The 16,850-nt window shown below is 40.0% G+C and overlaps 2 protein-coding genes and 1 pseudogene across 2 annotated transcripts in view; 2 read left to right on the top strand and 1 right to left on the bottom strand.

The window, feature by feature from the left end:
* Positions 1-2,227: 2,227 nt before the first annotated feature.
* On the bottom strand, positions 2,228-3,667 carry LOC135711243 (uncharacterized; annotated as a pseudogene).
* Positions 3,668-8,835: 5,168 nt separating this feature from the next.
* On the top strand, positions 8,836-10,146 carry LOC135710406 (uncharacterized). Its single transcript, XM_065233324.1, has one exon. The coding sequence runs from the start codon at positions 8,836-8,838 to the stop codon at positions 9,973-9,975; it is 1,140 nt and encodes a 379-aa protein (XP_065089396.1). The 3' UTR covers positions 9,976-10,146.
* A 1,789-nt stretch (positions 10,147-11,935) lies between these two features.
* The window catches only part of Su(z)2 (Suppressor of zeste 2), a 177,618-nt gene continuing 172,703 nt past the window's right edge, over positions 11,936-16,850 (top strand). The window contains exon 1 of the mRNA XM_065222944.1: positions 11,936-11,957. The gene's annotated coding sequence lies outside the window, so the exon portion shown is untranslated. The remainder of the gene's footprint in view (positions 11,958-16,850) is intronic.

The raw sequence follows: 16,850 nt of genomic DNA, 5'->3' as shown, positions 1-16,850 counted from the left end.
TTTCAGATTCTAAAATATGCGCAGTGATCATATTATGTACTTAACAACTTGTTGCCTCCTTGTAAAATGAAGAGGTACTTCAAACCAACGGCATTGTTCGGACAGGAAGATATAGTTGTACATATTCGTGGAAACAGAAGAGGATATCCCACACAAGGTGGACGAAATCAACTTAAAGTATGCAGAGTTGGAATTCGCACCTGTACCACGACTTGTCTTCGTTGGATCGTCTGCAGCAACATTGAAAGGGAAATACTACTTAAAGATCTGACGTATTCATTGGACTCAGTTGCGAGAGCTATAGACGTTCTTGTCAAAACGACGCTAGTTTACGGTGCCGAATTTTCACGAATTACACGCCTCTTATGGAATTTCATCTGTACCTACATAGGGTAAATTATGGCTTCGGCACCCATTGACTGTTTTCGGCAACCGAAATCGAAACGTTTATTTCACTGTATTTTCCCATCAAAACTCTTCGCTGAATGTATTAAGCCGATTCCTTACCTTTTCAGCTTCAATCTGATTACATTTTTACGACTGTGAATTCCTGTTATACCATATTTTTCTTTAAATGAAATATACATACTACAAAATACGGCTGATTTCGAGTTGCCGATAATAGAACAGCTGGTTAACACGCAGTTCAAATGGAAAGGGTGCCGAAGAAAAAGAGACTGCCGACAATAGTCACTCTCACCTGAGAAGTTTGGAGCGTTGTAAAAACATGTTCAACCCGTTTTGATCAATTCTGTCGATTGGAATTGGTAGAACAGCAAGCAGCAGATAAATGTCAACAAACAAACCTGTCATGTATGTGTGTGACGCTGAGAAATCGCTAATAGAAGTTCGGACGCTGCTTAGATTGACGAGAATACGTGAATTCCCCTATACGAAATTCCAGATATAGCAAACAATTCACTGGTTTTGAAATTGGTCGCTGAGCTACACGAAGGTAATTAGCTTCATCATGTTCCGCTGCATGATTAACGGTTGCAAATCCATTGCTGAATCATCAAGTGCCTACATAGATCACCTAACAAATCATCACAAGATTCCAGGAGACTACCGATATCAATGTAGTTATTCGAGAGTGTCATCAAATAGCATCTAATTGGACCACTTTCAAACGCCACATATACACGCATGGTAAACCGTTAAAAAGTTGCCAGCAAAATATTAGAGCACAACAACACTGACAACACTCATGCTGAGATCTAAAACCTGCAGGTTGAGATTTTTGTGGAGGGAACATCAACCAATTCTACGAATCCATCGATTTTCCAGTCCACCACTACAAGCTTCAGAGAAAATTTATTAGAAATAGATGATCAGTCAGTAAATTTAACGCCTTATCTTCACAGTAAAACTAACTTGACAAGAGAAAATGTTCTGGATATTAAAAAAAAATCATTGCCAAATTGAATTCTCAATAATAAAAAATAAGAAACCTTCCTTTAATTATCGATGATCCACGATGACCTGAATAAATTAGAAAGTGGATTCGATTTTATCAATACAGACTATAAATTTTTCAAATACCTAGAAGAGAAAAAAACTATTTGAAATGCCTTCTTCAGTTAGAATTGACCAAGCATCAAAACCAGAGTCAGAATGCCGACTTCAAATTAAGGAATTAAGTATCGAAACTAGAAAAAGTTATGTAGTAATAAGCCCTATTGAGTTTCAAATTCAAACATTTTTCCAAACTGACAATATTCTAAGAGATGCGATCAAGAATACTTTTGATTTACAACAATCTAGTTCAATTAAAAAACATCGTTAACGGAAAAGTTTGGCAGGAAATTTTTGGCAAGTACCATTCAAATACAGTAATACCAATTTCATACCATTTCTGTCCCTTCTGTCCATTGAAATTGTTTTTGGAATTATCAAGCGATACTTACGACGGCACTACGAAGAAAACAGTTCTTAAGACCTCAAGACAGTTGTGGGCGATGCTTTACTCAGCTTCAAAAATTATGACTGCACAAAAATCATGAGAAAGTGTGGTTATAAAGAAGGAGGAAAATTTGACCCTAAATGGGCTGAATCAACCTATTGAAGACTTCGATTTTTGTTCGGAACTCGAATCAAAAGAGGTGATCTGAGAAAGGACTCCATGTAGGACATCATTCTAGTTATTTCTATAACAGATACACGAAATAAATGAAATTTCTTTCAACAGCTTTTATTTTACAACATCAACATAACAAACAAATGACAATCACATCCGGAAATTTGAACGATCTGGTTCTTTCGAATGCCATTTTATCTTTCTTCGCATATGATCAACATCTTCTGCGTCTGTTACAGAGTTCGCCAGTGCTTGACTGAGCTCGTTTTCCACATGTGCAAGTGAACGTTGCATTGAAGTCAGCATTTCGTTGTAGCTTTTAAGCTGTATTTCTATTCCCGTTACCCGTTCTTCAATTTTTTTGGCCAGGGCTGATAGCTGTACAGACTCTGAGCTCTGGAATGTGAACTTCCATGGCACGAATTATAGTTTTAGCGAAAAATAGTCCTCGACGGTTTTCTTCCTGAATTGCCGAATCATCATTCGGTGCAGGTCTCAAGTGCGATTGAATGTCGTCTGGTGGATTCAGCTTCACATCGTCACGTCTGTATCCCGGTGCTGCTTCCACATGTTTCGCCCAGTAATTCCACACGAATGAATCTGGATGCATTCTCTTTAGCTCGTTTATTAACCCTTGAAATGATTTGTTACTGCATGCTCCTGATCTGTCCGGGTCATCTGGGGCTTCTAGTTTCTTCACTAGATCGTACAGTTTTTGATTTGCCACCGCCAACGAATACACATGAAGGTAAACATCAATAACCGTGCTTCTCCATCTTATCATTACATCCGGTTTTTCCTGCAAATCATATACTCGATATGTGCGTTTACGTTGAAGGTCTTTGAACAGCACAAATTTATCCATGTCTTTGAACTCATGATCCGCTCCTTCAGTCCACTTAACTCGTTTCAAACTTTGGTCATCATAAACAGTTACCTCCCGGTGAATGAGACTCCTAATAGCCTCCCAAGTTTGCTCCAACACCTCCTCGGGTGAATTGCCAAAAACATGACATTCCCTGGTAATCACTTTCGCATCCGCTTTACCTTTGTCGTGATGTTGTCCTCGAAAATCCTTCTAGTAGCAGAAAATCATGAAATGAAACGTACTTTCCTCCAATCGTTTACGTTTCGCTGCTGGCAAAACACTTGAAGGATGGTCAGCTTCCGGGTCTTGCTCAGGTTCTGCAGGTTCTGTCTCGTCGTAGTCCGGGAACTTATCAATGTTCCCAATAGGATCGTCTTCGTCAAGGAACTCAGCTGCATAATCGGCATCGGAAGCATCCAGCTCCAGGTTTATGCTGCAATATGAAAGCTGAAAATAACATTACTATCCGCATTTTCTTTACCGCTTCCATCTCCTTGTTCGTAGTCACTTGATTTTTACAGTTTTGAAACAATTTATGAACCGACTAACGAAAAAAATATCCATAAATATGAATGAAAACAAACACACTAACTCCAAAGAACCCATAACTGGAAAATTTTCACCCATTTATGAAAAGAGGTTTAACTCATTAAAAATGTTTTATGTTCTACCCTTTTAATGAGTGCCTTTTACTAATTTATGAATAACTGTTACCTGTACATTTTACGAGTAACAGTTACTCATTAATTTGGTAAAATTTTGTTTATTTTATGAGCAACGTCACTTTTTTAACTGCTGTAATTTTATCCATTAATGGGTTCTTTCGAGTTTACGTGAGGAGAAAAAAACCTTCTGTTTATTTATCAATCAATGTTGGAATATGACGTTTCACTAACACAAAGATAAAAATTCGAGCGCATTTTCATGCGACGTTTCTATAATTCTCAGAAACAATAAGAAACTAATGATTTTAAATTGGCTCACTACTTGACTAGCCTATTGGTCCCAATCAAACGATTAACGTACCCCATTCTAGTCGAAATTCTAGTACTACGCAATGCTTGTTTTGATTCGCTATGAAAGTTTGACAGATAAAATGAGGGGTTAGTATTGGGGTAGTATTGAACAAAGTCATTCAGTTTCTTAAATTCTAACATTAATTTATAATTAGCGTTAGCGTTAGCGTTGTTATGATATACTTCGTGGATTGGATACTAGCAACACTCACGTCTCTTCTGAAATTCTCAGTTAGCCTACTTTCAGGAATAATGCTGGGGAGTAAACATTGGTTCCAACGAGGGGCACGCAATACAAAGAACCGGTGCGTTGAAGTTAAAATGCAATCAAAAGTACTTAAAGTAATTAATGCGTTTTGAAGTAGTAGTAGTAGTAGTAATCGTGGTAACTCACCGATTACCTGTCGATCTGCCAAATTTGGAAAGACGTCTGCATTGAATTGTCTCATATAATAATATTCCGCCCACTATATCACAAGAAATTGCGAGTAGCTGAGTGGAATGGAGATAAGTTAAGCATTGGGTACAGGACCAAGTCTCCCCTGGGTGGTGCCAAAAGATGAACGCAATAGAATCATCAAGTTGCCATAAGGCACGGAATGAGACTATTGCATGGCTGGGTAGTCAAAGTCTTCCATTCGTTAGTCATTTCAGGTGGATTAGAACAGGTTTAGGTGGGCGTTGGCCAGATTTGGATTTTTCAGATGTAATCCTCGATAGGACCCTGTCATTGAACGTCGCGTGAAAGTGGAACTCAATGAAGGCCTAAGTACTTTTTCGTAGTTTTTAGTTTTCGGATTTGAAAGATCGTCGGTTACAGTGGCCTGCTTACTGAGCAGAAAAACGCGGTCCCAGGTCCTTACATATCAAAGAGATTTATGGTAAAATCGCTTGTGTATCGTGTATTTTGCGAAACTCGTTGTTATCGTTAGTTCCGGGTTTGAATGGATACACAAATTTGAGCAACGGTATTATGTGATATGAGGGGCTCGGTGGCCTTAGAGCAACCGTTTTTGCTTACTGAGCAGAACATCATAAGTCTAATCTCAGGCCCATCCACATTCAAGATTCGTCAATCGTTTTATTTGTTAATATGACTACATGGTTATAACAGCAACTCGGTGATTAAAAAGGTGCTCGTCTGCCTAGTGGCAAACGTTTTTGCTTACTGAGCAGAAGACCGTGGGTTTAGTCCCAAGCTCCTTCGCGTTATATGATCGTTAGGACATCAATTCAGCTTATCGTTTACCAAAACGAACCCTGCTGCAAACCCAACCCTCTTATCCAACATCCCAGTGATTCCTCGTGGAAGTTCAGAGGTGTTCTCGGCTTCCATCAAAGCGAGTGTCATGTCAACACAGCGCGGCCGGCGCTGGTATTGCCTAATTTAAGATCACCAGTTTTTACACATTGAGGATGATTGCTAGTCCCAAGCATCGTCTATTGGTTCTCTGTGTAATTACAGCTGATCTGGCAGTAACAGAGTAGCAAATGTGGGCTTTCAATCAAGCTCAAGCTCAAGCTTAATGCGTTTTGAAGTAGTGCTAACAGTAATTAAAATTATCTATCCGTAATTATTGTAATTAAAAGTATTGAAAATGTAATTAATGTACTTTAATTACGAAATTTCAACTGTAATTAATGGAGTTAAAAACTAGTTAATGTTCTAAATTGTGCAATTAATGTAATTAAAGCAGTAGTTAATGGAATTAATTTAATTACAGCTGTTGCCTGCGTTGGAGTTAAAGGTTATTGCGTGCCCCTAGGGCTCCAATCTAAACAAGAGTAACAGAGCATGACGGTCGCTATTCCCGGCCACGCCCATCTTTACCATAACTAGGTAGAGGGAAGGAAATGTTGATGTAGTACTTACTTAACGAGAGGCCACCGACTTAGCGACATCCTCATAAGAGCTACGGAGTTGGAGGGTTGGGTAGGGTATTTGGTTAGGATTCACATCAAGTTGGCGGAACAACCAAAAGTATGTATTGTTTATGTGTTGTTTATTTAATCTCTCGATAGCCGGCTATCGAAAGAACATATTCATTTTGTTTAGTGATCATGAATTTTAAGAGTCATGACGGAGAGCTTGGGATTAAACCCGTGATTTTCTGCTCAGTAAGCAAAATCGATCCCTCCAGGGTCATCGAGTATCTCATAATCCACAGCGCTTCGCGTTAAAGTACGAATATATGGATGAACTATCTATTATTGAGTAGTGGTAGTGGTGTTGAGTACTTGGCGCTGATGAAGTCTGCAAGTAGTAGACGAAATACGCGTATCTGTCAAAAGATAAGCAATTATAACGGAATTTAAAGGAAATAAACCAACCCACTCAAAGCTCTTCATAAAGGGATTCCGTTAAGAGGTTCGACAAATTTAAAGGATTGAATAACTATTATTTACGATAATTACATGAAAGAAATAAAATATAAAGTACAAACAAAACGTGACTACCAAAATCTCAAAAAGATATTTTCACAAATATATTTCACGCAACCAGGAATCTCAAAACCATTAGACGCTATAATGATACTCTGCACATGTTAGATACAAGAAGAGGACAAAAAGCAAGCGTCCGACACACAAAACCCGCCAAATACACTTGCAGTCACAATCAACGATTCTACGAATCGCGAGCGCTCACGAATCATAAAACCGCTGACTGCGACACTCTGAAAACGACATTGACAGGCTCTATGCATCAAACACCCGCCCTCCAATCTCCTCCCGCATCCAACAACACAAATCTCCATTACAATATTTAACGAATTCAAAACTCTGAAAATCACTCATCTATAGCAAGTGAGTGCAAGCATTTTTCATGATACTCTTTTTCTGCCTATCTTTCTATCCAGCATTTTACGAGCGCTTATGGCCGCCACAATCTGACTGAGTTTGTGGTAGGGAACATATGATTTGACGTTTGGATTGTGTAGTTTGACGTGTAAACGTTCAAATTTGAACGTTTACACGTCAAACGACACAAGACAAACTTAAAATCTTATGTTCCCTACCAGAAACTCAGCCAGATTGTGGCGGCCATAAGCGATCGTAAAATACTGGATTAGGCCTGTGGACATGCGTTAGCTTCGAAACTTCTAACCAAACTGGGAAAAATTTTCAGATCACAAAAAAAAAGAAAAAAGAAACTTGAAAAAAAAACTCAAAGGTAATTACAAGTAAAATAAATATTGATTATTTTACACAAAAGGGAGCAGATAATATTAAATCTCTTGTATCGTATGCTAATGCTAAATGACTGTAACAAAACTAATATGCTTAAATAAAGTAAAATATTAATAAAATTATATGCAAAATTTACTAGAAGATAATTACTTTATTGGTGAGAAGTTTCTAATAAGCCCTCCCAGTTCCTCTGTATACAGAAAAAATCTGATACTATAATCAGAATTGCTCAGTCAGAAGCAGCCGATTTCAGCAAGGAAGTTCTATTAACAACCAAGAATTAATCGTTTGAGGCATACTGAAGCATTAAGAAGGTGATATGTGTCACTATTGGAAATCATCATCGTTGCAAATATAAAGAAATTCAACATAACCCTTTGCTTCAGTATCGTCAACCTCCATGTCCATGGGGAGGGACTTTCTTAAATTCTAACATTAATTTAAAATTGTTAAAGCTACAAACTTGAGCAATTTAAAAGTAGTTTCAATTCAATACAGATTAATGGTGATATAATTTAAATTTAATAGTAGCAGCTGCTGTGCAATACACCCAGCAATAAATTTCATTAGTCTATATATAAATCAATAACAGTGTGTATTCATAATCAGTGGACTGGCATTACAAATCAAAAGAACTGCACATAAAAACTATCTTGATGGAATCAACAAGATTTCATTAGCGCTACACATATTTTCCATATGCAAAAGTAACTGGTCAAATTTTAAGTGTCGGGCACATGTATATAATATGCACTTTTTTATGAGTGTAGGCAAATCTACGGAATTATTATGTTTTTATACGGAAATATACGGCTGCGCTCTTCCTACCCGGATGACACCTTGCCGAATTCCCACCCACGATTCATCACTTCTAACACTTTTGGCATCTACATATTGCGAAATTTTTCTTCATTAATACCCTGGACAGACTATGGCTTATATCATGTAATATAGGCTGTCTTGAAATGAGCACTCATGCATAGGATTTCCAGTGAAAACTAGATGTATGAGTGCTCATTGCAAGACAGCCTATATTACATAATATAAGCCATAGTCTGTCCAGGGTATTAGCAACAATCAATACGAAACTAACGATTTTAAATTGGCTCACCAATTTAGTAGCCTATTGGTCCCAAGCAAACGATTAACGTACCCTATTCTAGTTGAAATTCTATTACTACACTATGTTTGTTTTGATTCGCTATGAAAGTTTGATAGATAACATCAGGGGTGTGTGGATTCATGCAGAACATGCAGGGGTGAGTGAAATAGCTTGGGACTGCTTGGGACCGTTGTTCTGGTACTGAGTGAGCCAAAAATAATAATGATTTTCTTCGGGACCCAGTGGTCTTAGAGTTACCTCTATGGTATTAGACTCGACCGATATCAATTTCGTCGTTACGATATTTCGCTATCGATTTCGCTCTCACTTCTTTCACCTTTCTACGTACATCTTGAACATTGTTGACAGAATGGAAATAGAGTGAAAAAAAAAATGAAAAAAAGTTTATTGTTGTTTGTTTTTCGTGAAATTTTGAAGCCGCTCGAAAAGTTAGCTTTAAGTGATTTATTTTAAACTGTTTAAACTGTTTTACAACAAAATTGGTAAGATTGGTGATTTGCAAACTAAAATTCAACCGATGTAATAATATCATCTTTGTAGGAACCTTCTGCAAAAGGAACGAATGGCTTCCAGAAAGGCATCCCGTAACGATGATGGTGAGGATGTAGACAAGGAGGATGGCAATGAGAACGAAGACCCGATGGCGGATCAACTCGATGACCCGTTATTCGAAGACGTTCAGGTTCTCGACTATGACTGGAACGACCCCGACAGTGATCCAAGCCATGAGCAGCCTGATGCACCTGAGCACGTAACTCAGCCGAAAGGAAACAAATCTCCAGCGTTGTTCAACTGTCGACTGCTGGTGTTTCTGCGTGAATTTAAAGGTCAGTCCTCCGGAGCTCATATTGCGCACTGGAATGTAGATGGAAAGTCGCTCAATGACTTTAAGACGAAATTATGGGAGCTATGCAGACCACATCTACTTCGAGAAGTAATTTTTAATCAGCAAGACGATGGAAGCACGGTGCCAGCATGGATGGATAAGGATTCTCCGGAAGAAGAAGATTTGGTGAGGTTTGCCATTTTTTACGAGAAGCAAAATCGTAAGTACACTTCGCTGGACAAACTGACCACCACGTTGCTTCAGAACTGGAAAGGAAAAGAAATTCAGCTGCTGTTGCATGTTTATTCACTGTCCGTAAGTTCCCGTAAGATTTTCAATTCAGTGAAGCAACATTTGATTGACCCATCTGAGCGCGATAAGGCAGGAGCAGCCTCAACCCAAGTGGTCGTCGATTTATCTAAGGATTTGCGTCAACGACATGGTCATCTTTGGGATGGACACGAAATGGCATGGACAATGTGGGCATCAGCCATACTTGCTTCGCCAGCTCATACGCGTGAGAACATGATTAATTCAGTTCCTCCAAAGCATCTGCAACATCTTTTCATAACACAGGACGGTCCGAAAATTGAAAGTGTGAAGCGTGGGTTGGCTGTAGCTCACAATGTAAATGCGTCGTTTTGTGAAGAGATCACAGCGCTGAAGGAAGCGTTTTCCTCACTTGAGGTGGTAGCCAAGAATATGCAGCTACAAATTTCATTCGTGAAGCATCGCATCGAAGCATTGGAGCAGCGTGGACGCATGAGTGATTCATTCATAAGTGCGATGGAAACTTCAATGGAAGTTTCCGAAGGAGAGTTCAGTCGACATATTGCTGGACAGGTAGTTGACATGGAGGATGTAGACCACGAATAAGCCAACTTGCAAATGAGTTGAGATAACTTGTTTTAATGAATAAAGACAAATACATTGTTTTACTATATTTTCTATTTTATTGGTTTTCAAATACGAAAGATCAAAGAAATTAGAACTTTTCTGCATTGATTATGTTTCATTCGTCTGTTTCAATATTCTTGAAATCAGACACATCTGCAACCGAAGGATCAAATTTTCCTCCTCTCAGAATAAGTTAGACATGTTATAATTTCTAAAGGTAGCCATCACTTCAGCTACTACTGGTTTAATTCCTTTCTTTACACATTCCTGATAGATAGCTTGAGTTTGTCGCTTGCATAATCCGAAAACGACTTCAATAGGGTTATAGAAGGGGCAATACGCAGGTAGAAAGATAGGGAATATTCCAATTGATCGAAGATATTCTATGATTTTCGCACTGCAGTGAATTTTCGCTCCATCCAATATCCATATGGAATGTCTACCCGGATAGCACTGAACATGGCCCGTTTCCAGAGCAAATCGTCGGCAGCATTCAAAAAAGTTTAGTCGGTTGAATGTTCCGTTGGTAGAGAAGGCTTCAAGCATTCCGTTTTGCCCAATGAAACAAAGCAAGGATCCTCTAGGCTTCCGCACAAATTCTCCTCGAAACACTAAGCGGTGGCCTCGAACTCCGTAGCCCCTGGAGCGTAACATGGATCTGTTATCGAAACTAACCTCGTCTAAAAAGACGAGGTTGTGGTAGTCCCACTGAATGCACGAAATTTCGTTGAAAAAACGGATTACATCACTTTCCTTGATTTGAATTGCACGACGTTCCAAACATTTCCAGGTCAAACCAGCGTTATGTATGATGCACTAAATGGATGAAATAGATATTGTCGTCTTGAACTCCTGCTGGAACCGCTTTCTAGATTCATGTAGATAAAGCGTAGGATTTTGTAGATACAGGTTTATCAACCATTGTCGTTTTTCGGGAGAGAATTTCACAGCATCCCTTTCGTAACATCGGCGAGAATAGAATCCGTCCTCCTCGTATCGCATGATCCAATTTGTGATTGTGGACTTGTGTTTGTGATTAATTGTTGCTAGCCTCGATTTGGACAATTCAAGGAAATAATATCCATATAAAACATGATATATGGTATTCACTGACGCTCTCTGATCTTTCACAACGGAAATAATAGATGCCATTTTACGCAATAGTATTTATGAAATAGTTACGTTTTTAGTTGAACATCGATGTTAACTGACGTTTCTTTTATTTACAAAATTTTAATGATCAAGACACATGACGTAAATAGGGAAAGGTGGTAGCTTTTGACATTTGAACCATCTACGAGCTCCCTCAATTTCGTCTCTATTGGCAAATCAAAGTTGGCACTCGTGGAGAATAGAAGAACTATGAGAGTGATGATGGTTTCAAAATTTTACACGGTGAGGTATACTAGTGCAATCTTAAAATGCTTTTATTTTGCAAATGGAGCATTTTATTTAAATCTGGTTGATGCTATGTTAGTAGAAAACTTAAGGACTACTCAATAGACAAATAATACAGAAAAATTAATTTCTTTTCAGATTTTTAGGTGTACACATAGATTTGAGCTTTTCTACCACTGTAACAGCAACCAGATTTAAATAAAATGTTCCATTTGCAAAATAAAAGCATTTTAAGATTGCATTCGTATACTTCCCCGTGGAAAATTTTGAAACCATCATCACTGTTATAGTTCTTGTATTCTCCACGAGTGCCAACTTTGATTTGCCAATAGTCTAAATATTCGTGAAAGACACAATAATTGACCGCAAGGATATCTAGCATCACTGCAACGAGAGGAACGACCGCTTGTGCAGGTTGATTTTTTATTTTCATTCAAGAAATGGCTTCAACGTTCGTTTATCCGGTTATAGACCGGAAAGTGCTAGTGATTCGGAGTAAGCGATCGGGGGAGAAGTTTGTCTTCTAGTGCATTGGAAAAACTGGAGAAGGTGGAAGCGTGGAGGTAAGAGATAAAAGAACAAGCGAGGAAAAGCTGAAACGTCTAGGGGAAGATTAATTATGTAGGGGAAATACTCATATTGTTCCGGAACGTTAGAAGGCGCTACAATAGGAGTGTTTTAGAGTGCTGCAATTCAAATGAAGAAAATTATTAATCAGTAGCACATTTTGCATTGAGTAGCAAAGATTCCCGAATAGAAATTGTAATGTAGGAAACATCAGCAGACATCTTCAATACATTAAATTTTAACGTGTATTGCTGTAACCTTAATGTATTCAGACTTCAGTGTGACGTCCAAGTACATAAAAATACATTAGCCTCAAACGTTACATCAGAATCAAACGTCTTGACGATGTAAAATTTGACATCAGAATACATCCAATGACAACAGAACCTAACGTTACATTAGAATCAAACATCATCACGATGTAATTTGTTGCACGCATAAAACATCAGAATACATCCAATGACAACAGAACCTAACGTTACATTAGAATCAAACATCATCACGATGTAATTTGTTGCACGCATAAAACATCAGAATACATCCAATGACAACAGAACCTAACGTTACATTAGAATCAAACATCATCACGATGTAATTTGTTGCACGCATAAAACATCAGAATACATCCAATGACAACAGAACCTAACGTTACATTAGAATCAAACTTCATCACGATGTAATTTGTTGCACGCATAAAACATCAGAATACATCCAATGACAACAGAACCAAACGTTACATTAGAATCAAAGTTCATCACGATGTAAATTGTTGTCCCTCGGTCTCTCGCCGCATGCAAAGTTTGTTTTGTCGTGAGTCAGCACTACACGGCGAATGAGAACGACCCTAATTTGAGGTTAGTTCACTCATAAATCGCAAAAAGTTCAGGAACTCAGTTTTGAATTAATTTCCCTCATGTTCCGAATATGAGAAAAGCAAAGATTGGATTCTCTGGATTCTCGTAAATTTTCCTTATTTTAGGGCAGATTTTTGAGGTTTTCCACAGGAAAACATGCGGCAAATTTACTCATCCTGCACTTTTTTCGATATTGAGTACACTGTACTCAAATATGCGTGATCTCATTGGCCGTGTACAGTTTTTTTTCGCAGTATGGGAAAAGTTTGATTTGTTTACGACTTAGCCCGGGAAAGTGCCAATAATGTGTCCGTAGCAAGTTTTGGTGCATTGCAATGTTTTTCTGGTAAGTAAATGTGAATTTATTAATTTAATGTAATGTAATTATTTTTTTTTTTAGGAAAGTGTACCGGTACCAGTCCCAGCCGAATCCCGGTAGGGAATCCGAAGCTGGATCCCGGGCGGGGAGTTTGCAGCCAGATCTCTTTGCAGGTTAGTCAGTGTATTTTTTTTACTAAAAGCTACAAGCCCGATGACGGGTTCCGTAAACGGAGCCCGATGGGGATTCCGTAGACGGATCCCGATGGGGAAACCGAATACGGATCCCGATGGGAAAACCGAATACGGGTCCCAATGGGGAAACCGAATACGGATCCCGATGGGGATTCGTAGACGGATCCCGACGGGGAAACCGAATACGGATCCCGATGGGGAAACCGAATACGGATCCCGATGGGAAAACCGAATACGGATCCCAACGGGAAAACCAAATACGGGTCCCAATGGGGAAACCGAATACGGATCCCGATGGGGATTCCGTAGACGGATCCCGACGGGGAAACCGAATACGGATCCCGATGGGAAAACCGAATACGGAACCCAATGGGAAAACCAAATACGGGTCCCAATGGGGAAACCGAATACGGATTCCGATGGGGAAACCGAATACGGATCCCAATGGGGAAACCGAATACGGATCCCGATGGGGATTCTGTAGACGGATCCCGATGGGGAAACCGAATACGGATCCCGATGGGAAAACCGAATACGGATCCCGATGGGAAAACTGAATACGGGTTCCAATGGGGAAACCGAATACGGATCCCGATGGGATAACCGAATACGGATCCCGATGGGAAAACCGAATACGGATCCCGATGGGGAAACCGAATACGGATCCCGATGGGAAAACCGAACACGGGTCCCAATGGGGAAACCGAATACGGATCCCGATGGGGATTCCGTAGACGGATCCCGACGGGGAAACCGAATACGGATCCCGATGGGGAAACCGAATACGGATCCCGATGGGAAAACCGAATACGGATCCCGACGGGGAAACCGAATACGGATCCCGATGGGGATTCCGTAGACGGATCCCGACGGGGAAACCGAATACGGATCCCGATGGGGAAACCGAATACGGATCCCGATGGGAAAACCGAATACGGGTCCCAATGGGGAAACCGAATACGGATCCCGATGGGGATTCCGTAGACGGATCCCGACGGGGAAACCGAATACTGATCCCGATGGGGATTCCGTAGACGGATCCCGACGGGGATTCCGTAGACGGATCCCGACGGGGAAACCGAATACGGATCCCGATGGGAAAACCGAATACGGATCCCGATGGGAAAACCGAATACGGATCCCAATGGGAAAACCAAATACGGGTCCCAATGGGGAAACCGAATACGGATCCCGATGGGGATTCCGTAGACAGATCCCGATGGGGAAACCGAATACGGATCCCGATGGGGATTCCGTAGACGGATCCCGACGGGGAAACCGAATACGGATCCCGATGGGGAAACCAAATACGAATCCCGATGGGAAAACCGAATACGGATCCCGATGGGGATTCCGTAGACGGATCCCGACGGGGAAACCGAATACGGATCCCGATGGGGAAACCAAATACGAATCCCGATGGGAAAACCGAATACGGATCCCGATGGGGATTCCGTAGACGGATCCCGATGGGAAAACCGAATACGGGTCCCAATGGGGAAACCGAATACGGATCCCGATGGGGATTCCGTAGACGGATCCCGACGGGGAAACCGAATACGGATCCCGATGGGGAAACCGAATACGGATCCCGATGGGAAAACCGAATACGGGTCCCAATGGGGAAACCGAATACGGATCCCGATGGGGATTCCGTAGACGGATCCCGACGGGGAAACCGAATACGGATCCCGACGGGGAAACCGAATACGGATCCTGATGGGGAAACCGAATACGTATCCTGATGGGGAAACCGAATACGTATCCCTATGGGGAAACCGAATACGTATCCATTAGTTATCGTTTCGTGTGGAAAACCTGGAATTGGGTTGTATAATTTCGAAAAACAAACAAATTTTTATACATCATCTGAACGAGCTTCGTTTTCTGAGCACAAATATATTTTTATCGTTCCCATAGACATTCATCTCGATTTGTAAACCAAGATTTAAATTGTCGATAAATTGCTTTAGATGACATTAATATCCTTTTGAATGACAGTTTGCTCTATGGCGAGGGCCGCTAAAATGGTGATGTTTGCAAATGTAATAACACTGATTTATCATAGTTCATGTGAACCAAAATTTATGAAATTTTGGATTTAGGTTCCATTTTTAAACCATTTTTTCAACCTATTAATATTGGATTCAGAGAGCCGCAATAATGGCGGTAAGCTCCAACTCGGATTAACTTTTAATACCGTCCCTGTTTGGATGATCTGCGTATTGTTTGCATAGCATCGTGTTGAATAACTCTGATGTCGACATCAAAGCAGCCGGACATTCTTGATCGGGATATAATCCGAAGATAATACCGATTGAAGCTTGCAGCCATAAGTGATTTAATGAATAATTCGCTGATTGCGACTCTCTGAAAACTAAATGCACAGGTTTCATACGTCAAACTCATCCTTTGCAACGTCCTCTTGTAACTTAAAAATACAAAATGTCATAATAACGTAGGGTAGAGAACTACTTCGGCCTAATCGCCCGTTTTGGGCCTATCGAGCAGAAAACTTCAATAGAAATCCATTATTTCAGCGTTCGTCAATTCAATTATGCATTTGGTACGATACTTTAGTTAATAAGCTACGGAACGAAGTCAATGAGAACACGTGATATGAAGGTTTGCACCCATTATTCCTAAAAACAAAAGAAGCGCTCCGACCGAATCAATTTTTATCTTCATTCTTTATTCTTTATTTCCATTTCGTCAAGCCAGTGTAGACTACATACAATGATTAATACAATGTTTAATCTTCATCCGATAGGCCGAAGTGAATTCATTGGCGTTTCAATGGCGTTTCAATGCGCTAGGACGAGTTTAGAATCCGTAGGCCGAGTTTGGTGTCAAGAAGCAGTGTTAGACTTTTGACAATATCTCAACGATTGGTTTCTCTTTATCAAATCTTACGGTACATACGGAAAGGTAAATAAATTTGGAAGCCATCAGTAATAATAACATTCCGTTTGGTGCTAAACTACGCTAGATAAAGAAGGACTAAGTGCGGGTTGTGCTTAATAGGCCGAAAATGGGGTAGTTAACCCTATAATGACTTCATAATTCCGAAAAAACATGTTTCCGGGCGGAATAAGTTTCATCAAGCCTTATGATGGTACACAAGATGGGTCGCAAGTTTATATAAAATTTAAAGTGTGGTTCGCAATCAGGGAAAGACTGAGATTTAAGAATTCTAATGTAAATTTTTCATAAATAATGCCAATTTAGAATTCTGTACTATCTAATAACTATTCTTCGAACTTTTAGGCAGTTTGGATAACAATTTAGCCAACGTATAAGATACTTACCACAGACAAATAGACATAACACATTGAATATTTCTCACTGTAAAACATCGTCGTTAAAACATGACCGCCCTCTGTTGAGTACACTGTGGTGGGTAGTACGCTGAACAGATGGCGGTAGTGTGGAAACGTCAAACGCAAGGGAATTGACTATGCGCGCCACTGGTGGCGGTACTACCAACTAAGATACTTTTAAATTGACCGATAAATGCTTGTT

This window comes from Ochlerotatus camptorhynchus, unplaced genomic scaffold, assembly GCF_037179485.1.
Source record: "Ochlerotatus camptorhynchus isolate MF236.1 unplaced genomic scaffold, CSIRO-AGI_Acam_v1.1 ptg000002l, whole genome shotgun sequence".
In the NCBI taxonomy this organism is placed as follows: domain Eukaryota; kingdom Metazoa; phylum Arthropoda; class Insecta; order Diptera; family Culicidae; genus Ochlerotatus; species Ochlerotatus camptorhynchus.
Note: the sequence above shows the minus strand (reverse complement) of the source record. Positions and strands in the feature narration are given on the sequence as shown.